This window comes from Polistes fuscatus, unplaced genomic scaffold (genome assembly GCF_010416935.1).
Source record: "Polistes fuscatus isolate 324 unplaced genomic scaffold, CU_Pfus_HIC Scaffold2, whole genome shotgun sequence".
NCBI lineage: Eukaryota > Metazoa > Arthropoda > Insecta > Hymenoptera > Vespidae > Polistes > Polistes fuscatus.
The window spans coordinates 17,764,581-17,783,685 of record NW_025113096.1 but is presented as its reverse complement, the minus strand read 5'-3'; the positions used below and the strand labels follow the sequence as shown (position 1 = coordinate 17,783,685).

Below are 19,105 nucleotides of genomic sequence, written 5' to 3'. Positions count from 1 at the left end.
AACTTACAAATAAAAGATTGAACGTGCCGGGAGAAAATATATCTCTTCTCAGAAATCATTTCAAGGAGATATAGCAGTGAACGGTCGTTCTTCTTTCTTTCTCTCTCTCTCTCTCTCTCTCTCTCGCTCTCATGGAAGCAGCCTCGTGTCCCTGCCGCTTGTTGGCCAGGTCGGTGCCAGGGAGTCTACCGACGATAACCAGCTGCGCATCGCATCGGTAGACTGCCTGCTGCCTGTATCTCGTGGCACCCTACGACCGGTTATACTTGACCCAGCGGTTAACAGACGCTCTCGACGGCAAAGACTGGCTTGCACCGCTACCGAAACGCGCCCACGTAAATACATGAGCCGCACACTACTAGAACCTCTGCTTAATGTATTCGCGTTTACTTTTCTGCCTTTATATCCTACAATTAGTCATACCTTCTTTCCTCTTCTTTACCATAGCTACACTTATTACAACTGTATATATATATATATACGCTTTTTTATTTATTTATATATTTTCGTATATGAAAAATTCCACGATTTTGTTAAAGTCAATGATGATTGACTTTGCCAAAATCTTGATTCTTTTTAGAAAAATGAAATACATGCTTATAGAATATTTATAATTCTAATATACCTATAGGTATACAGAAAAATCAGTAATCAGTAAAAAGGAAAACGTGTGACTTTCATACTTTATTTGTAATTCATTAATATTCATTGAAAATAAATGTACATAGAGTATTATATTTGTGCTTCTTCTTCTTTTAAATCATTACTTTGAACATAATCTATGCATGTAAAAAAGAATGCTTATATTTTAGCATGCAAACTAACTATATTTTCTCTCCTTTTTGTCAATTTCAATTATTATTTACGAATACGCAATGTATGCACACAAATATATCACAAAATTCAATACATTTATTATACAAGATATTCCACGCTATTTGACATATTTTTCCATAAATTTACGATGAAATTCGCTTCTTAAGGAATCGTTGATAAAAACATCATGTTTTTTTTTTGGTTCTGATCGTGCACAATTTTTAAAAACAACGTCGTCGTCCCATCTTCTTCTCACTTTCATGTCTGTTCTGCCACTTTGAGAGGAATAATTGAGTAAGGGATTTCCAGAAAGAATATTTTCCATTCTTATTCTTTCTTCTTCTTGTTTCTTTTCCATTTCCTACAATTAAAAAAAAATAATATATTAAAGTAAACGTTTTATCTACTCTATATGTAAAAATAAATATGTATAAGATATTGACCTTTTTAGCTTGCTCAGCTGCCCTTTCTTTTTTAATCCTTTGTAATTCAGCTACGAGCTCTGCAGTATCATCTTCTTCGCTCTCTGACTCAGATTCATCTTCGTCAAGGGGATCATCCGCATCCAAGCTAGCTGCTGGAACTTGATCCATTTTTTGTCTCTTTGCATTAGTTGGAGCAGGTTCTCTGGCAGGTTCAATCATACGTCGACTAGAACTTTTATCTTTTTCTCTATCACGTTCCTCCAATTCTTTGCGAAAATCGCGACTACGAAGCTCTTCGATCGTTCCTTGTCCATGCTCTCTGTAAGTTATGTTGAAAATACGTAATAATAATAATAATAATTCTCTAACACAGGATATTAAGGTTATGTTCGCAACCCTGAATGCAATCATGCCTCGTGCTCACTTGATCCATTTTTTGTCTCTTGCATTAGTTGGAGCAGGTTCTCTGGCCAGGTTCAATCATACGCGACTAGAACTTTTATCTTTTCTCCTATCACGTTCCTCCAATTCTTTGCGAAAATCGCGACTACGAAGCTCTTCGATCGTTCCTTGTCCATGCTCTCTGTAATGTTATGTTGAAAATACGTAATAATAAATAATAATAATTCTCTAACACGGATAAAGGTTATGTTCGCAACCCGGAATGCAATCATGCCTCGTGCTCAAGTAGAAACATTAAAAGAGAGAATTAACACAATCTCCATTTATTATGTGCCTTATGTTTATTTATTTACCTATATTTTAATTTGGTATGCGATGGCAAATCTCTGCTGCTGTATTGTTTTGATATCGCACTTAAATCTTTTTCACCCCGACCCTGACCACCTCTAGCCGGATCAAATGTTGGCCTTGCAGCTGTTGTCATCTTGTATCTTAAAACTGATTTAATATACACACAAAATATAGTATTTACAAAAATAATCGTTTTTCACAATCAAGTGGACAGAGTAAAAGCGAACACAAGAGAAAATGCCAAACATTAAACGACATAAACATTATTTTTTCTAACATACGCCTAGAGGGCGCTCTTTCGATTTCTGTTAAGACTAATATCGACATTCGACTCGATAATGATAACGCGGCGTCAAACATTCAAATTTTTGCCGATGATCGCGACTGTGGTAGCAATAAAATAATAATACAAAATAAGTATCGAATAAAATTGAATATCTTGTTCATGTTTCCCTACCATACTATTTAAAAAACCTTATAATACTTACTTACCATAGACTTACTCAATCAAAAAGACTAAAGGATTTTTAATAATAATAGGAATATTTATTTGTAATCTTTAAGCTAGCCATTTTATTACTCATTTGTGTGATAATGTATTAAATAACAGATTGATATTTCAATCGTTAGAAACGTATTTCTATAAGAATTATCGATATCAATACTGGACAGCATTTCGACTTTCATACAGCAAAGATGTATACATGATATGAAACATTTCGCTTTACATCAATGATTCTATTAAAAGAAGAATTTGTACATTTGCAACATCATATCACAAGAACAATGACAAAAAGCTAATAATTCTTTCCCGCTTTAACAGTTGTAAACACAAATATTCCATTGGTCGGAATTACAATATTTTTCCAGCTTATGGCGGTATCGTCACAACGTGGTTACAACGCGGTAACTACGGATACTCTCGCTTAATTATTACCTGAAAACCCTAATTATATAATACGAATAAAAATTTTTAATTATTTACTTTTATATGCACAACAAAAGGGAGAGAGAGGGAAAATATTCGCGCACGCAGCACAATAAGATAAATTGTACAATTAGTATAATTCACTTGCTAAAATAACAAAACGCGCTCTACTAACTCGAATATCCAGACATAAAAGGAAAAGTGTTAATATCAAAGAAATAATATGCAATGGCAAAAATGTGGATATAATATCTATCTCTCTAATGAAAATAACTGTGTTCAACAATTCTTTTAAAAATTTATATTCACAGTTATATTAATCCATAATATTAACAAAGTGTTAAATATCTTTAAAAATCACAGAATTTGGAGAAATTCTCCTAAAATTAGTATTTATATATATATTTGTTGTGACATTAAAAAGATTTCTCTTATACAACTATGTACAAAAATTTAAAAAAGAATAATTGTGAGATATAATAACAAAAAAATAATGTACTCTAGTAAAAATATATCACATACTAAACATTTAAGCAACTTTTTATAGGATCAAAATAATTTGTGAAATGCGTGAACTAGGGAGATAGTAGTCGTAATAAGTACATCTTGAATAAGTATATGCTACATATTGTAACGAACGAGGATATGTCTAACAAATAGAAAAACTTACTTTTATAGGCATATCTAAATTAAGAATATTTTTAATTAAAAAAAACGATTTTCTTATTGGCTTTTTATGAATGTTAGATATATCCTTTTTTGTATTGTTATTATTATTATTATTATTATTATTATTATTATTATTATTATTATTATTATTTTCTCTTATCGATACGAACTTAAGCTTATTATATTATAGATCTCGTTTATACATTACGCATGCATCCGAAATAAATTATACATGTACATATTAAAGTGTATGTTCGAGAAGTAGACAACATATAAATCACATAATCAATTTTTGCACAATGAATTAATAAATGTTTTGCAACATAATCTAATTTGCTATCATTGCATATACATATACGTATATATATATATTTAACAATGTATAAAATACCTTATTGTAGTCTTAATAAATAAAAGCTCTAAATGTATATTGTATTGTATATGCCTATATGTATTATATATTATAATAGATGAAGTTAGATTTTGCACTTGGGAAGTACATACTAACAGAAAGTAGACAGTACAATTGATCCATTTTCTTATGCTTAAAATAATTTTACAATTGACACTTAGTTAAATCATTATGCACAAATATTGCATATATTAAAAATATAGCAGTGACTGCATTGGTATAATAGTTGTTAATTGAACAATTGTATGACAATGATACATTAATAAAATAAAAATTGAATTTTATGTATCTATCAATATAACAAATATGTTTATCTAAATCTTAAGAATATAAATAAAGTATTTAAATATAGCCACTTCTCTATTCTAAAACGAGTTGATATAATTTATGATATAGTCAGCCTTAAATCTCGTCAGAGCAATACTACCAAGTTTACTACTGTTTTATTAGAATATTGTGCGCGATACTTTTGTTTTCAACATTTCTTTTTAATGTAAAAAAAGAATCTTTGCGGTATAGAAAGTGGCCTCTAGTTACTGAATAAGAAATCATGATATATATGTATACATATATACGTCGAGCATAATGTGAGTATAATTCAAGCATAATTCAAGCATAATTCAAGCATAATGAGCGTATTTGAGAGATTTGCTTATTATTTTACTTTATTATTTTATATAGATATTCTAATGTGATTGCAATGAACTTCGAGAGACATGAACAATAGTATCTCGTGACTTAGGCTGTGCTCGTGTGACTATTAGCGCCACTAATAACACTAAATAGAGCCGCACTGTTACGTTTAAAACTTCCAACTTGTTCGTCCGACCATATAGGTTCACCCAATAACGATGATAAACTTTGACAAAGCTTTTGATAATTTTCACGTAATACTTCCTGATATTCATACTGATCGGAAGTAATTAATTTACTATTGATTTGTAAAGCTGTATAACATATTTTTACAAATTCCCTGTAAACAGAAAAAAGAGAACTACTACATTATACATACATACATACATATATATAAAACATAATATGTGAGAAGAGATATTATAAATTATAGATATAATAAAATTACCTAAAAACGTCTTTTAACTCTTCAACTTTATCATCAGAATATTGCAGAGAAAGTGCTGGGTCTAAAAATGCAGAAGCATAAGCAAGTGGGCCAGCGTTTACTGTCACACAAATGCTTCCTTGTAAACGTAATTGAAGTTTTTTCACATCCGTTGGAGCTATTAAAGCCACATCCTCTAATTCTTGAACACGTTGTCTCATTTCATCTAAAGCTACTTCGATGGGACTAAGTTCCATTATTCTCTTTTCAATCACTACTATACGTTTTTTTATATAAGGAAAGGAATATTGTGCTATAAATAAATAAATAAAAAGTAAGTAATATTTGATAATCTTCAAATGGAATAAAACAATGGAAGAAATAAAAGAAATAAATCGTTAGAATTATACACAGAGACAAAAGTTTATAATTGTACTTGTTAAAATAGTTCTTCTCTTCCACTGATCTTCAGGATTTGCCCTTACTCGTCCATCTTTCGTAAATGGAGTTTCAAACATAAAACAAGATATATTATGATTTTGTTCAAATTCTGTTTGTCGAGTATCTAGTTCTATTTTTTCAAAATACGGAGTTACGTGCGTCACTTGAATATATGCTATTTTTGGATCTAATTCAGCAACATTGATGGGTACAGAGTCCATTATCATCTTGACATTTTCAAAACCAAATTTTTCCGAATATAAATGGTGAAGTCGTTCGGAAATTTCTGATAATGACGTTACTTTGGGTTCTTTATATATATACTCTTGGCCATTTTCTTCTTCGAAATATGCCTAAAATAATAAATAAATAAATCATACACCAATAGAAGAAACTATTTCAATGAGGAACGATAAAAGATAAATTGACGATATTTACAGATCCAAAAAATGCTATCCTATAAAATCTCCCAAGAAGCCGTTTACCGGACTTAGTGACTTCAACGATTTTATTGCAAGCTTGTGCTAAATGCGTATAACAATTTGCTAAAGCGTCATAATTTCTTTTTTCTTCATACATAGGAACTATTAAACGATACAAATGACCAAGTAATTCGAAACGTTCTGCTTTTTCTATCATTTCAGCACATAGTTCCAATTGCTCAAGCAATAAATATTCTGTGTAATGAATATCTTGAACGCCTGTAGAAAAGATCATTTTAAATATAATATTTGCTATTCGTGTTAAAGTTACATGAGAAATATTGTTTTCCGACTATTCAGTTCAAACTTGAAATCGTTATTATTATGTATGCATGAGTAAGCTGATATCAAACTTGCTTAAAATATAATGCGATTATGATGCAAAACATACAAATCTCACCAGCATCGAGCTTAAGGCTACGCTCATCTCTAGAAATATTCACGGATATACTGTCAAAAGCCTCTGCTCCCCATGTATGAACTTTCTTCAATTTCAAATATTCTGCCATTAATGCTGCAATATGTAACTGGCAACAAGCTGCCTAAGGGAAATATCACACGCAATCGTATAGATTTATCATATCATATATAACTACTGTAACAAATATATAAAAAGTACCTCAGAATAATTTCCATCTCTAGCATGATTTCTAGCCATAGTTTCCAACCAAGTATGCCTCAATTCTGGTGTACTGGCATAAGAATTAGCCAAACTATGTTGTAAATCAACAAGCATTTCAGGATCATTGTTATGCTCCCTCATTTGTGCTGTTGCCATTAAAACTGTTCGAATTCTTTTATTCAAATCTTTAACCTCAACTGGAAAACCAGTACCCTTCATTACTTTATCAGAAGAAGCATAACTATTTATCAATGACAATGATTCTTGAAATCTTGAATTATTTAAACCAATCACATTCCCAAGCATTTGTGAAACTGAGATTATTACCTTGAAAAAATAAATGGAAACGAAAATGTATAATAAATATTGTTAATTTAAAATATATTTTTCCAACTTAATTTCACCTGTAAATGCACTCTTGTCAATCCTTTTCTACTAGTGAATTCAAAATTACTTCTCATAAGCAAATATAGTAAAGCACACGATTCTTGTCTAATAGAACTAAGTTTACTATTACAACATCGTAATAATTCATAGCATAATCGCCCACAAAGTACTGCATTTCCTGAAAATATGTATTAGGGTGTGCATTAATTGTTTCTACTCAAAGTACTTGTAACTTGATAATTATATATATGTTACCGGCATAGTTGGAAATCCGGCAATGTTAGCAATACCCGGGGTATTGTCCTCAAAGCAAAGTGTCTTTTGACAAAGGCGGAAATGTATTCATATTTCTTACATTTCCTAGAAATTCTAAAGAATGACAAATGAGGAACCGGTAAAATAAAAAACCAAATATAAAATATTTCGTTCTTAGCCCGCTTATTTTCTGATACGATAAGGAACAAAAAATACAGATTTTTTATGGTAATCTCTACGAATATCTGTCTAAACATAATATGATCTTCTAATACGATAAGTAACAATAGACCTTACATAATAACACACCAGCATTGAGTAAGTTTCAGTTTATAGAGGTATGCATAGTATAGCGACACGCACAGTCTCAACAACCCGACCATGCTCTCTTTGTGTATGTGGGAGCGAGGTGTGGGTTGTTTATGGGGGGTGGGGTATGCTGTATGTTGCTGTGTATACTGTGTATGCTATGTGTGCTGTGTGTGCCTGTTGCCCGATAATGTATTCTTTTCAATATTGCCTAAGTAACATTTGGTGTTCTATAGAATGCCTAAGTATTATGGTAAATGCTTAGGAAAAGTCCGTACAAATTCTTCTGTTTCCGACTTTGTCAAAAGGCGCTTTGCATTGAAGACAATGCCGGGGTATTGCTAGCATTGCCGGATTTCCTACTATGCTGGTAACATATACATATAATGTAATAAAAAAAGGGTTCAATATTTGAAGGGCTAATAGTACTCACTAAGATTAGAAAAAAATGTTTAATTTGCTTTGGTCTCGAAATCAAATCTTTAGATGTAAATTAAATTTTATTACTTATAAGCGTTCAATACTGTAAGTCTTGGCAGTAAGTATACTTGGCAGCATAATGTATATCTAAGTAAATTCCTCTGTGTACATTCAATATGTTGGGTTCAATATGAAAGGGTTAATTTTAGTTAGAACCTATGTTAATAAGACATCTCTTACTCGTCTTGGGAGTACTATAAACCCTTCAAATATTAAACCCTTTTTTTTACCACCTTGTATATACAGGGTGAGTTAGAATTAACCGGAAACTTGAATATCTCTATTGGAATTAAAGTTATAAAGTATATTTACATCAAAATCAAAATTTTGCTGATGACCATTTGTGTCATCATAGCTTCATGTTTTTTAATGTCATTTTTAAGTATCTTGTTAATCACCAATGTTTTTTAAATTAATTGAATTTTTTTCCTATATAATATTGTAGCCGACACTTAGACGAATTCAACAATGTATCACTATATAATTTTCAAATGATATGTAAGGTTTATTTACTTTATTTATATTATGCTAAATGTTCAAAATAATTCCTTTCAACTGCAATACGAAATAATAAGAATCTAATGATTCTTTCTTTCATTTCTTCTACAGTGATTGGTTTTTCTCGATAAACTTCGTTTTTCAGATATCCCCGCAGATAAAAATCATGGACTGTAAGATCTGGTGAGCTAGCTAACCATATGAGACCGTTACGATTACCTCTTTATTTTTATCAGAACTTGTACGTCGATTCCCTCTGAAATGAATCTCAGAGTATTAGATTCTTATTCTTTTGTATCGCAACTGAAAGGAATCATTTTGAACATCTAGCATAACATAAATAAAGCAAATAAACCTTACACGCTAAATTGTTTTTATTCTGTATTTCTGAAAGGTCATTTGAAAATCATATAGTGATACATTGTTGAACTCGTCTAACAAGGAGACCTTATACTGGGATATCAACGGATTTTAACGAGCTTTAATATATTAGTAGTATACTTTTAGGTTGTTATCGTGGTAAAATATTTTGTCCTAACGCTCAGCCAATTTTGAGACAAAAGCTTTTAAAGTTTTGATTTTTGTTGTATACATGTTTATATTATTTTAAATTTGGCCATTTATCAAGTGACGCGTTAACGTATGAAGTAGCGTTCTCGCTTCTCATGCCGCTAGTTAGTGTTCGATCCTTTCTGGGGGGAAGTTTTTTTAATAATTTTTTTTCTATCTGTTTTCAAATTTGTTTTTCATATTTCTTAATTTTTAAATATATACAGGAAAGAGAAAATTATTTATTAGAAAAAAATTAGAAATAATAAATTTTTTTACATCTTGCTCAAATAATAAAGGAAAATTTAATCCTTGAATTACAGTTAACATTTTATTTTTTAACAGGTATATGAAAATAGATAAATGAAGATTTATCTCTCGTGAAGATTGTATCAAGATACAATCAATAGTCCATCATCAATTGTCATCAAAAATTTTTCATAAAATGATTCGATAGGCATGGTACGCTTTGAAATTATTAAAACCAAATGAAAAAGAAGTGTTTTTAAACGTTAATCAGGTTTTTTTACCAACCAATCTTTTAAAAAATCGTTGTTTATGTAATAAGTCATCTTATATTAATTGCGCGAGATGTCAAAAAATTTATTGTTTTGAATGCTTTTACGATAATTATCAATCTGGAACCTACGTTTAATAAATAATAATAAATGTACAATAAATGTTAAAACTCATAGATATAAAAAAATTATACATGAAATTGTTAATGATTAGAATATATATCATTGTTACTTGTTAGTATATTGAAGATTTATCTATTTTGATATACCTGTTAAAAAATAAAATGTTAACTGTAATTCAAGAATTAAATATTCCTTTATTATTTGTGCAAGATGTAAAAAAATTTATTATTTCTAATTTTTTTCTAATAAATAATTTTCTCTTTCCTATATATATTTAAAAATTAAGAAATATGAAAAACAAATTTGAAAACAGATAGAAAAAAAATTATTAAAAAAATTTCCCCCAGAAAGGATCGAACACTAACTAGCGGCATGAGAAGCGAGAACGCTACTTCATACGTTAACGCGTCACTTGATAGATGGCCAAATTTAAGATAATATAAACATGTATACAACAAAAATCAAAACTTTAAAAGCTTTTGTCTCAAAATTGGCTGAGCGTTAGGACAAAATATTTTACCACGATAACAACCTAAAAGTATACTACTAATATACTAAAGCTCGTTAAAATCCGTTGATATCCCAGTGTAAGATCTCCTTGTAAGTGTCGGCTACAATATTATATAGGAAAAAAATTCAATTAATTTAAAAAACATTGGTGATTAACAAGATACTTAAAAATGACATTAAAAAACATGAAGCTATGATGACCATTTGTGTCCTACGTGACAATTTTTATTCTGATGTAAATATACTTTATAACTTTTTAATTCCAACAGAGATATTCAGGTGTCCGGTTAATTCTGACTCACTCTGTATATACAGGATGTTTTCGAAAATGTGGTTATAACTTTGGGGATATATTCAATATGCTAAAATAAGAAAAAAAGTTCATATGAACATATGCGTGATATAACCTTGTTTCCAAATTATCACCATTTTTATGTGAAACTATTTATTTAATAATTTGTATAGAAACTGTTTAAAGTAGCCACCCTTGGCATGAATACAAGCTTCCAAACGTTGGATCATAGTTTTTCTCATTCGTTCAACAGTACCAGATGTTGTTTAAATTCACAGACAATAGATTTGAATACGACATCACAGTTCTTCAACGTCGTTTACTGATGCATTGTAAACTAAAATCTTTAAGTGCTCCACAAATAAAAATCCAATGGATTTTTATCATGCTGACCAATTAATTGGCTCTTCACGACCAAACCATTTATTGGGGAATCTCATTTAAAAACTGTCTCGCTAGTCGCTTAAATGTGGTGGTGCACCATCATGCATAAACCACATATGATTGATAACATCAAGCGTACGTTTTCCAATAGTTCATTTAAGTTTTCCTTTAAAAATGAATTATATGATTCGCCAGTTATTATCAGATCCAGAAAATCTGACTTAATCGAATGATCAGCAATGCAACTGGTCTTGGACTGCGTCTAATATTGTTTGAGATCAAAAGCATTACTTGTAAACAATTAAAAGAAGCAGACAACTGAGTCATAAAAATTATTAGAAAACAAAAATAGCCATAATTCGAAAACTAGGTTTTATCAGGTATATGTTCTTATGATCGTTTTCTTTATTTTAGTGTATTAAAGCTACCCCCTCATTTTCGGAAACGCTCTGTATATATATATAGAAATGCACACCTTGAAATAAAGCAATGGAATAATTATTTAAAAATGCTCGAAGTCCAGCAAATACGTGACGTAAAAGGGTCTCAGATTGACCAACTTGAAGAAAGGATAGATAGATGTTGAACAACTTTTGCATTATTGGATTTTCTCCGTCGTCTGCTAAAAGTGCATCCTATGAAGAGCAAATATATTATTCTTATTGATAATTGATGTAACGTTATATTTACGCACATGCGTGCACTCACACACACAGAAAAAGATATATAAATATGAATGAATACATACTTTAAAATGAATACAAAAGAGACCTAAGCAGTCAAGTGCTATAAGACCAACTTCTGTAGCCATATTTGCTTCGAGTAAAGCCTGATACATTTTACCACTGTCATTTTCAATAAGATTCTCTCTAGTAACAGTATTATGTGGTTGCAGTGTACCAGTAGTTGGACTTTCAGTAGTGAAATCTGGTGGTGCCATTCTAGCTGGCAATGTCATTGCTTTTACTGTACGAGGTTTTCCAGAATTATTTATTACATTAGCAGCTATTTGTCTTTTACCAACATATTTGAAATGGTGAAGACTTATTCTGGAAAAAGATATTAATAAAATAATTTCTCATCTTATAAAAAAGAAAAAAATGATTACTAAGACGACTTACTCGATGACAGTAAAAAAACTCAATATTTCTGAATCACTGCATTGTTGCCACCATGCAATAACCTGATGATCGCCTAAATATTTGATCACGAATAGAAAACAAAGCAATATATCCTTAACTTCAGAAGATTGCAATTTATCGCATCTGGGTGAAGACTGCGTAACGCTCAAAGAACGAGAATGCCTTTTTTTATCACTTATACCATTTTCCACAGATTCGCGAATAATTGCTGTCTCTTGAGATATATTTGACTGAGAAGCACCTGACATCGTTGATGTATCTGATTCTATACTGGTACAAGAATAGCCATTCACCAAACCTTGTCCAGCGATAGCAGCAAAATATGTAGAATCTCTCAAATGTATAGATGCTCTGATGGGAGATTGCGTATCCAAATTTAACGTAAGTCTATAAATAATTAATTATGTAATCAAATCATCGTCATCGTCGCGTCGTCGTCGTTATCGTCGTCATAATCGTCATCATTATCAAAAACAACAATTACAATAATAACTATAACAACAACAACAACAACAAAATTAATAGTAACAATAATAATAATAAATATAATTGCAATTAAATGATTCTTCTGATCACACCTGTGAATAGATTTGGGAGTGCCTGATGTTATAGTACTATTAGCGATATCTTTAGTTGCCAAAAAGGAACTGCTAGTTGATATTCGATTTATATCACTGTGTTTATTTTCTATTTTAGAACTGTCATGTACAGATTGTAAACGCACCAAATTTTCCAATACTATCTCTAACCATGGTATATAAATGGATGCTATCCTACTCAATTGTCCCTACCATTTAAAAATATGCACAAATTTAATGAATAATAAGAATATATGAAATGAAATAGAATGATGCAAATATAGTAATGAAAAACCTTATTTTGGTATCTATCATCCATTTCGTGCTTAGCCAAGAGATCTCTCAAAGTAGTTATGGATACTTTTCGAATTTGCATGATTTCGTTAAGAGATATTTTGACTTCTTGGAGTAACAAGCCAACCAAAAAATGATGCTTACAGAAATCTTCCGATAGACAGTATTCATTCATCAAATCTGTAAATAATACAGATAATTAGAATAAAATTCCTATAAAGTCCTAAATATAATTCCTGAATATCCATGTCATGCGTTTTTAACAAAGAATAGTTTAGAATACACAAGACCGACCTATTATGCATAATGTAATGATTAATAAAAATATTAAGTAAGAAAGGCTTGTAATGAATATTTGAATCTACTTATTAATGGTGATGAAAAAGAGAAGAATTGCATACTACTCCCACTTGCTATGGCTACAATAAAAAACCACAATAAAAATGGGAGTACATGAATATTATCTTAACATACCATTACATTCTGGCTCTTTCTCAGTATTTTCTAAGCAGGGAATAAAGTCATTATTTTTCCAAATTTTCTAATATTGACAAAATTGTAGCTAAACGTAACTTCTTACCTCTAGGTGAAATTCGAGACTGCATCATTGGCAAATTAAAAGATATATAATGTTCGTGAGAACATATTATTTGAAGAAATGTAAATTTAAAATCATGTAGAGCGCGCGGATCACCAGGTGAGAATTTATCCACGTACGAATTGATCAAACGGAAAACAAAGCCACGATCCATAAATGTGAGGCAATGCTATAATATAAAAATATAACACTATCAATTAACATTATGTGTATTTCTAATACATATATTTCAAGTTTCTTTCGAAAAACATTTAAAAGATACCTTTAACAATTGAGCAAGGCTTTTATTTAATTCATGAGTTTCAATTGGCATTTCTTTGTACTTATTTATTATGTATGGCATGATTACATCCAATAGATGCTTAACGCGTTCATGATACTCTTTGGGAAATCTTTCATTTCTATGCATCTGAAATAATGTTTGTGCATTAATATCGGTTTTCTTAGTAATTTATACGGTACATGCTTACTCTCAAAGGCGTATCAAATAATTAACTTACTTTTATCCTACCAGTAGTAAGTAGATATTGTGCCATACTTTTAATCATTATTTCAAAGAAAAAATTAGAATGACGCATGAATTTGTTAATTACCAAAAAATCCGTATTGTTTGGTTGTAATAATATTGGCAGATATTTTCCTAATTGTTCATGAACAGTCATATTACAGACCATTTGTGATGGCGATAGAAAGACAAACTATAAAAAGCATTATAGTGAAATTTAGCATTATATATATATGGGATTGAGATTAATAGAAAAATAAAAAAATACCTTGATGTAAGCCTGAAGTATTTCTTTTCGACCAGCTTCATGTATCATATTAATAATATGTATCAGTACTCTAACGATATACAATCCTACTTCTTCGCCGATATTGTACGTTAATAAAGTGAACAATTGATTTAATATAGTAGGAAGAAAAGTAATAGCTGTGACTAACTGTATCGCATGAGCTGCTTTTAATATTTTGCATGTTTCCGAATCTGAAGGCGTTACAGATGGCCTCGTATCCAGAATTCGCTCGGCATGAGCAAAAAGATTGTATAAATGAGAATCTCGAGTAAATACGGTCGATATTAATTGAAAAGATACTGTAAATATTGGTCTTTGAGAATCAATCCATGTAATGTCTGGTCCAGCATTCTAAAAATAAGTAAAAATCAATATTTATTTAGGCACGCTAAATGTTTGTGATATTTATGTTAGTATAAAAAGAAAAATTAGCAAGTAGTAATATAAATTTGTAATTATACTTAATGCACAATTAATTTCGTGCAATTTGAAATGCAGGGATTAAATGATATTGATGCAGCATTAATATGACCAAATTCATGTAATCTTCATATCCGGATACTCTTCTTTAAAATATTAACTCACTTATCAGGTGACTGATTATAATGATGAAATATTCAAAACACTTAATGCCCATGCTTATATTGAAAAAAATCTCTGTGCACTTCGCAAGCATCGCTAAGAATAAGATAGGGCTTTCTTCCACAAACCATAATCATCCATTGTTGAAGGTAATGAAATTTCATTTACTCTGTGATTTCTCTATAGAATCTAATCCTCCACGTATGTAAGATAATTATGATAAAAGAAATTATAAATGAAAGCCACATCTTGAAACATAACAAGTATTAGAAGATAAATTAATAATATGATCTTACTCTTACCCCTTTCCCTAAACCAAGGGGTTGAATGGACAGGTATCCTTGTGGTAAATGTGTTGCAACAGGTAAAACTTGAACATTTACATCCATATTTACGTTGAGTCTGCGAGCGTATAAATTACGTAGATTTTAGAATTGGATGTTTATTATGTTGAGTTAGGTAATTGATAAAATGTTTAAATTTAAAATTGTACGTTTACCTTCCTTTATATAACAATGGAGCCCAAGCATAACCAACACAATTTTCAACCCCATTTTCCTTTTTTTTATTCATATCACAGCTTATATGATAAAATGAAAAAAGTAAATGATGTTTCGATTGAAGTTTAGTTGGTAACCTTATCTTAATTTCTTCGTACCAAGATGGGATAGCATTATGATGTAAGACTGCACAAGACGCTCGTACACACAATAGTGGTGTACCTGGACGACCATAAATACACTACCAAAAAGTTAAATGAATACATGTAAAAAAGCTGATAAGTGCATAAGCGCATAAGTAAATATTATAAATAAATAAATAAGGTAATAAGCTTATAATTTATATACTCTTAAGGGTTCCACATTTTCTCCATCATCGTCTCGTAATTCAACAATACATGCAATGTTCCTAGCTCTTGTAAACATCTTCTGAGTATCAAAAGATAAAGTTTGTGGATAAACATAAAGATGATTGACATATGTAGTATAAGGATGAACATCCTTTTCAGATGTACTTTCGAATTCAGCAATTTCAAGAGTTGGATCGTTTACAGGTGGTATGGGAAAATGTTTCAGAGGAGTCAAGGATGTTGACAATGTATCTGAAAATATATAAACGTTCGATTTATACATGCATTTGTATACATATACATAAATAACGAATATATGTAATTAAGAGGCATACTTTCTGGTATCTCAATAATAGATTCAATTTTAATTTTCAACCATCCAGGTATAACGGTTAATTTACTAAGTTTTTCAGGTCTGTAAATGAAAGAAATGAAAATTGATATGAGTAGATACGAGTACGAATGTTAGCAAATTGATACATACTTTCTATACTCTGAAAGGAGTTTTAATAGTTCTTCATCTCGGATCTTATTCCCTTCCTGCCTATATATTGCCGGAAAGTCTGGAGAAGTATCTAACTCATTGCTATATAGCCTAAATAAAGGTCTAGCAGCCCATGCAAATGGCATTCTGTAATTTCCTAATCTAAAAAAGAAATATTAAATAGAGTTATTAGAACATATTTCCAAGTAATAAGACAAAAAAATATGAAGAAAGAAAAAAAACAACAAAATTTTCTACCTTTGGCAACAAGCTCTAACTTGTTTGTGTACTTTTAAACCTAATCTTGGATCTTTAGTTGCTCTTACATATGGTTCAGAAGTTTGGCATATGTTTCCTTGCAGTATCTTATCTATTCTTACCACAAGAAATATGTCAGGATGAGGATTACTAACATGAAATATAGCCTAAACGGAGATAAATGTGTGTATATACATATAGTAGTAGAAAAATGTCAACAGGCTGAGAAAAGAGTTATTTAATAATAACTTAATAATTACCTGTTTAGGATGTTTTATCCAATCTAATGGCACAATTCTCAATTCTTCAGGTAAACTTATATTTTCACTAGATTCCGTCATAATGCTAGTAGGACTTAATTCCTTGATCATCCCTTGCATAATTTCATGATTAACGTCGAAATAAAAATTTTCGGAAAGTTTCCTACCATGTTTTGCATCAAAAAGGCATAATGTTGTTTGGTACGGTTCCACTTGACAAAGAGTTTCTTTTTCATCGATTGGAGCTTGTAATCTGAACTTGAGACTTTCGCATTTAATAAAAATTCTATGTCCAAATTGTTCTTTATATGGATCGATATTATGTTCGGTAGAATTTCCTGTAGATGCTTTTACACGCGGCATATGAGAATATAGATTAAACAAAGGTTTTCTATTTTCTCGTCTAGCTAATGCTATACTAGTATCAGTTTCCCTGGAATACTTGATTAATTGTGGATTCATACTCTGTTCCAAACCTTTCAACGTTCCATATACCTATATTCATAATGTTTCAAATTAGTAAAAGCTCATTCTCGCCTGATATACTTACATAATAAATATGAATATATATTTACATAATATATATATATATTACCTGCATTGGCTGAGAAGAAGGAGGAGGGGTATTACACGTTCTTTCTAAAGACGCAGCACGTTTCTCCTCTTGTTGCTTGTAATGTTGTAATACAGAATTTAACTTTGATAGCCAATCTTGCATGTCTGTTTCATTATCGGCTGCTAATGTATAAGACTTGTGAGTTTCTGTCATTTTTAACTCAAAACAGTACCTTCCACGTTTAGAATTTCTAACAACTTCCGTACAAAAGTCCATTACTACTGCCAACTTAGCTTCACCTTTCTTTTCATCTTTGAAAAATTCTAAAATGTATGTGCCATCGACTTCTTGTCTTAAATGGCAAAAACGTCTTTTAAATGATTTCGAGCCGATATGAGCAAACATTCGATCAGAACTTCCAGTTTCAGGTCCTTTCATTAAGTATCCTTCCTTTGTAATTCCATTATTTTTCACTAAATCCTAAATAAAGTTGTGTAAAATACAAAGAAAATATATTTTAAATAAACTCAGTTGAGAAATATAATAATTACCTCATCGACTTGATCCACTTCAGTATCAATTTCATATACTTCATCCTTAAGATCGTCTGCTTTTGTTATCCTACAAAATAGACGCATATATATGGTATCTTTATAATATTTCATGTATACTAATATTATATCGATTAAAAACATACTTGGGTAAATCAAGATAACTTCCATTGTATGCAGAGTACTTATAGTGCACCAAATTCCAATTAGAGGTGTAACTTTTTAAACATTCTTTCGTCAGAAGACTTTCACCTTCTTCGTCATTCTCTGAAATATATTGTCCAGTTGGCACAATAGTGCGATAACGCCTTGGTAAGACAACTTGCTACATTAAAACAAATGATAAACCAAAATGAATATTTATATATATAGAAAAATGTTTAATACGGGTGAATTACTGTGAATATGTATAGTCAAAGTTAAGCTTATTATGTTATCGCTATTTATCTCTTTACATATAGGATGTAGGACCCTGACAAGGATAAAGATAAGAAGTAAGAGAACTCAACTCACAGAAACATCGTCTGATGGATAAAGCAATAATTCTCTTTGTGGATCATTCTGCAATAATGTTTTATTTTTTAGAACAAAGCTCTCAAAATCAATGGGATCGACTAAATGTGGTTTACTCTGAAATAAAAATGACGCATTTAATTAATATTATTAGAATAAAATGAAAAATAATAGAAAGATAGAGAGAGAGAGAGAGGGAGTGAGAGAGGGAGGGAGGGGAGAGGGGGAGAAAGGGGGGAAGAGAAAGAGAGATAGTCTATTTAGAATGAAGAATTAAAAATAAATAAATTATATATGTGGCATGTTTAATGCTATACTCAAAAATTATAAAATATTTTTTCTATTTTCTGAATAGAAACAATCGATCGATTAGTTTTATATATTGTAAGTGTAATCAAGATGAAATAAATAGTTGTCGAGACGCTTAGTAAATGAAGTGTATCGAGATAGATGTGATAGTTAAATGCATGAATAATTGTATAATTGTCAGATATACATAGTAAAAAATGTGAAAATAGATGATCGGGCGTGATCGGGCTTGCAAGTATCGGTTACAGTAAGTAACCCTTACCTGTACGGTACTTTCGCGTACGACCTGTGAAACGGTTTCTCGTAATTGTGCAGCCATACCCGGCTTTCCCAAGCCGCGAGTGAATTTCCTTTCGCTCATCTTCTTCGATGACACATCGCTCCCATCATCTCTTTTTATGAAAAACTCTCCAAATCATCGGC

General features: G+C 30.7%; 2 protein-coding genes across 7 annotated transcripts; both read right to left on the bottom strand.

Moving 5' to 3' along the window:
* Positions 1 to 671: 671 nt before the first annotated feature.
* LOC122516352 (protein CWC15 homolog B) lies at positions 672 to 2,329 on the bottom strand. 2 transcript variants are annotated; one of them, XM_043634087.1, is made up of 3 exons: positions 1,997 to 2,290; positions 1,260 to 1,560; positions 672 to 1,177 (listed from the first exon to the last, which is right to left on the bottom strand). In XM_043634087.1, exons 1-3 carry the CDS (start codon positions 2,125 to 2,127, stop codon positions 935 to 937), a joined length of 675 nt encoding a protein of 224 aa, XP_043490022.1. In that variant the 5' UTR covers positions 2,128 to 2,290; the 3' UTR covers positions 672 to 934. The 2 variants fall into 2 exon arrangements, 1 of the variants encoding a protein (XP_043490022.1); XR_006303553.1 differs by lacking the exons at positions 672 to 1,177; positions 1,260 to 1,560 and adding an exon at positions 1,753 to 1,824 and having other exon boundaries at positions 1,997 to 2,329.
* A 1,107-nt stretch (positions 2,330 to 3,436) lies between these two features.
* Positions 3,437 to 19,099, bottom strand: LOC122516021 (dedicator of cytokinesis protein 9). Of its 5 annotated transcripts, none has more exons than XM_043633499.1 (29): positions 18,945 to 19,099; positions 18,374 to 18,490; positions 18,007 to 18,185; positions 17,861 to 17,930; positions 17,349 to 17,789; positions 16,754 to 17,248; positions 16,494 to 16,660; positions 16,236 to 16,397; positions 16,087 to 16,166; positions 15,750 to 16,003; positions 15,401 to 15,642; positions 15,198 to 15,303; positions 14,299 to 14,670; positions 14,026 to 14,223; positions 13,788 to 13,934; positions 13,508 to 13,694; positions 13,402 to 13,431; positions 12,929 to 13,107; positions 12,634 to 12,842; positions 12,035 to 12,442; positions 11,662 to 11,962; positions 11,389 to 11,548; positions 7,013 to 7,173; positions 6,606 to 6,935; positions 6,378 to 6,528; positions 5,943 to 6,205; positions 5,500 to 5,857; positions 5,085 to 5,376; positions 3,437 to 4,976 (listed from the first exon to the last, which is right to left on the bottom strand). In XM_043633499.1, exons 1-29 carry the CDS (start codon positions 19,041 to 19,043, stop codon positions 4,742 to 4,744), a joined length of 6,393 nt encoding a protein of 2,130 aa, XP_043489434.1. In that variant the 5' UTR covers positions 19,044 to 19,099; the 3' UTR covers positions 3,437 to 4,741. The 5 variants fall into 5 exon arrangements, with proteins under 5 accessions (XP_043489434.1, XP_043489436.1, XP_043489435.1 ...); XM_043633501.1 differs by having other exon boundaries at positions 6,387 to 6,528; XM_043633500.1 differs by having other exon boundaries at positions 15,204 to 15,303.
* Positions 19,100 to 19,105: the final 6 nt, after the last annotated feature.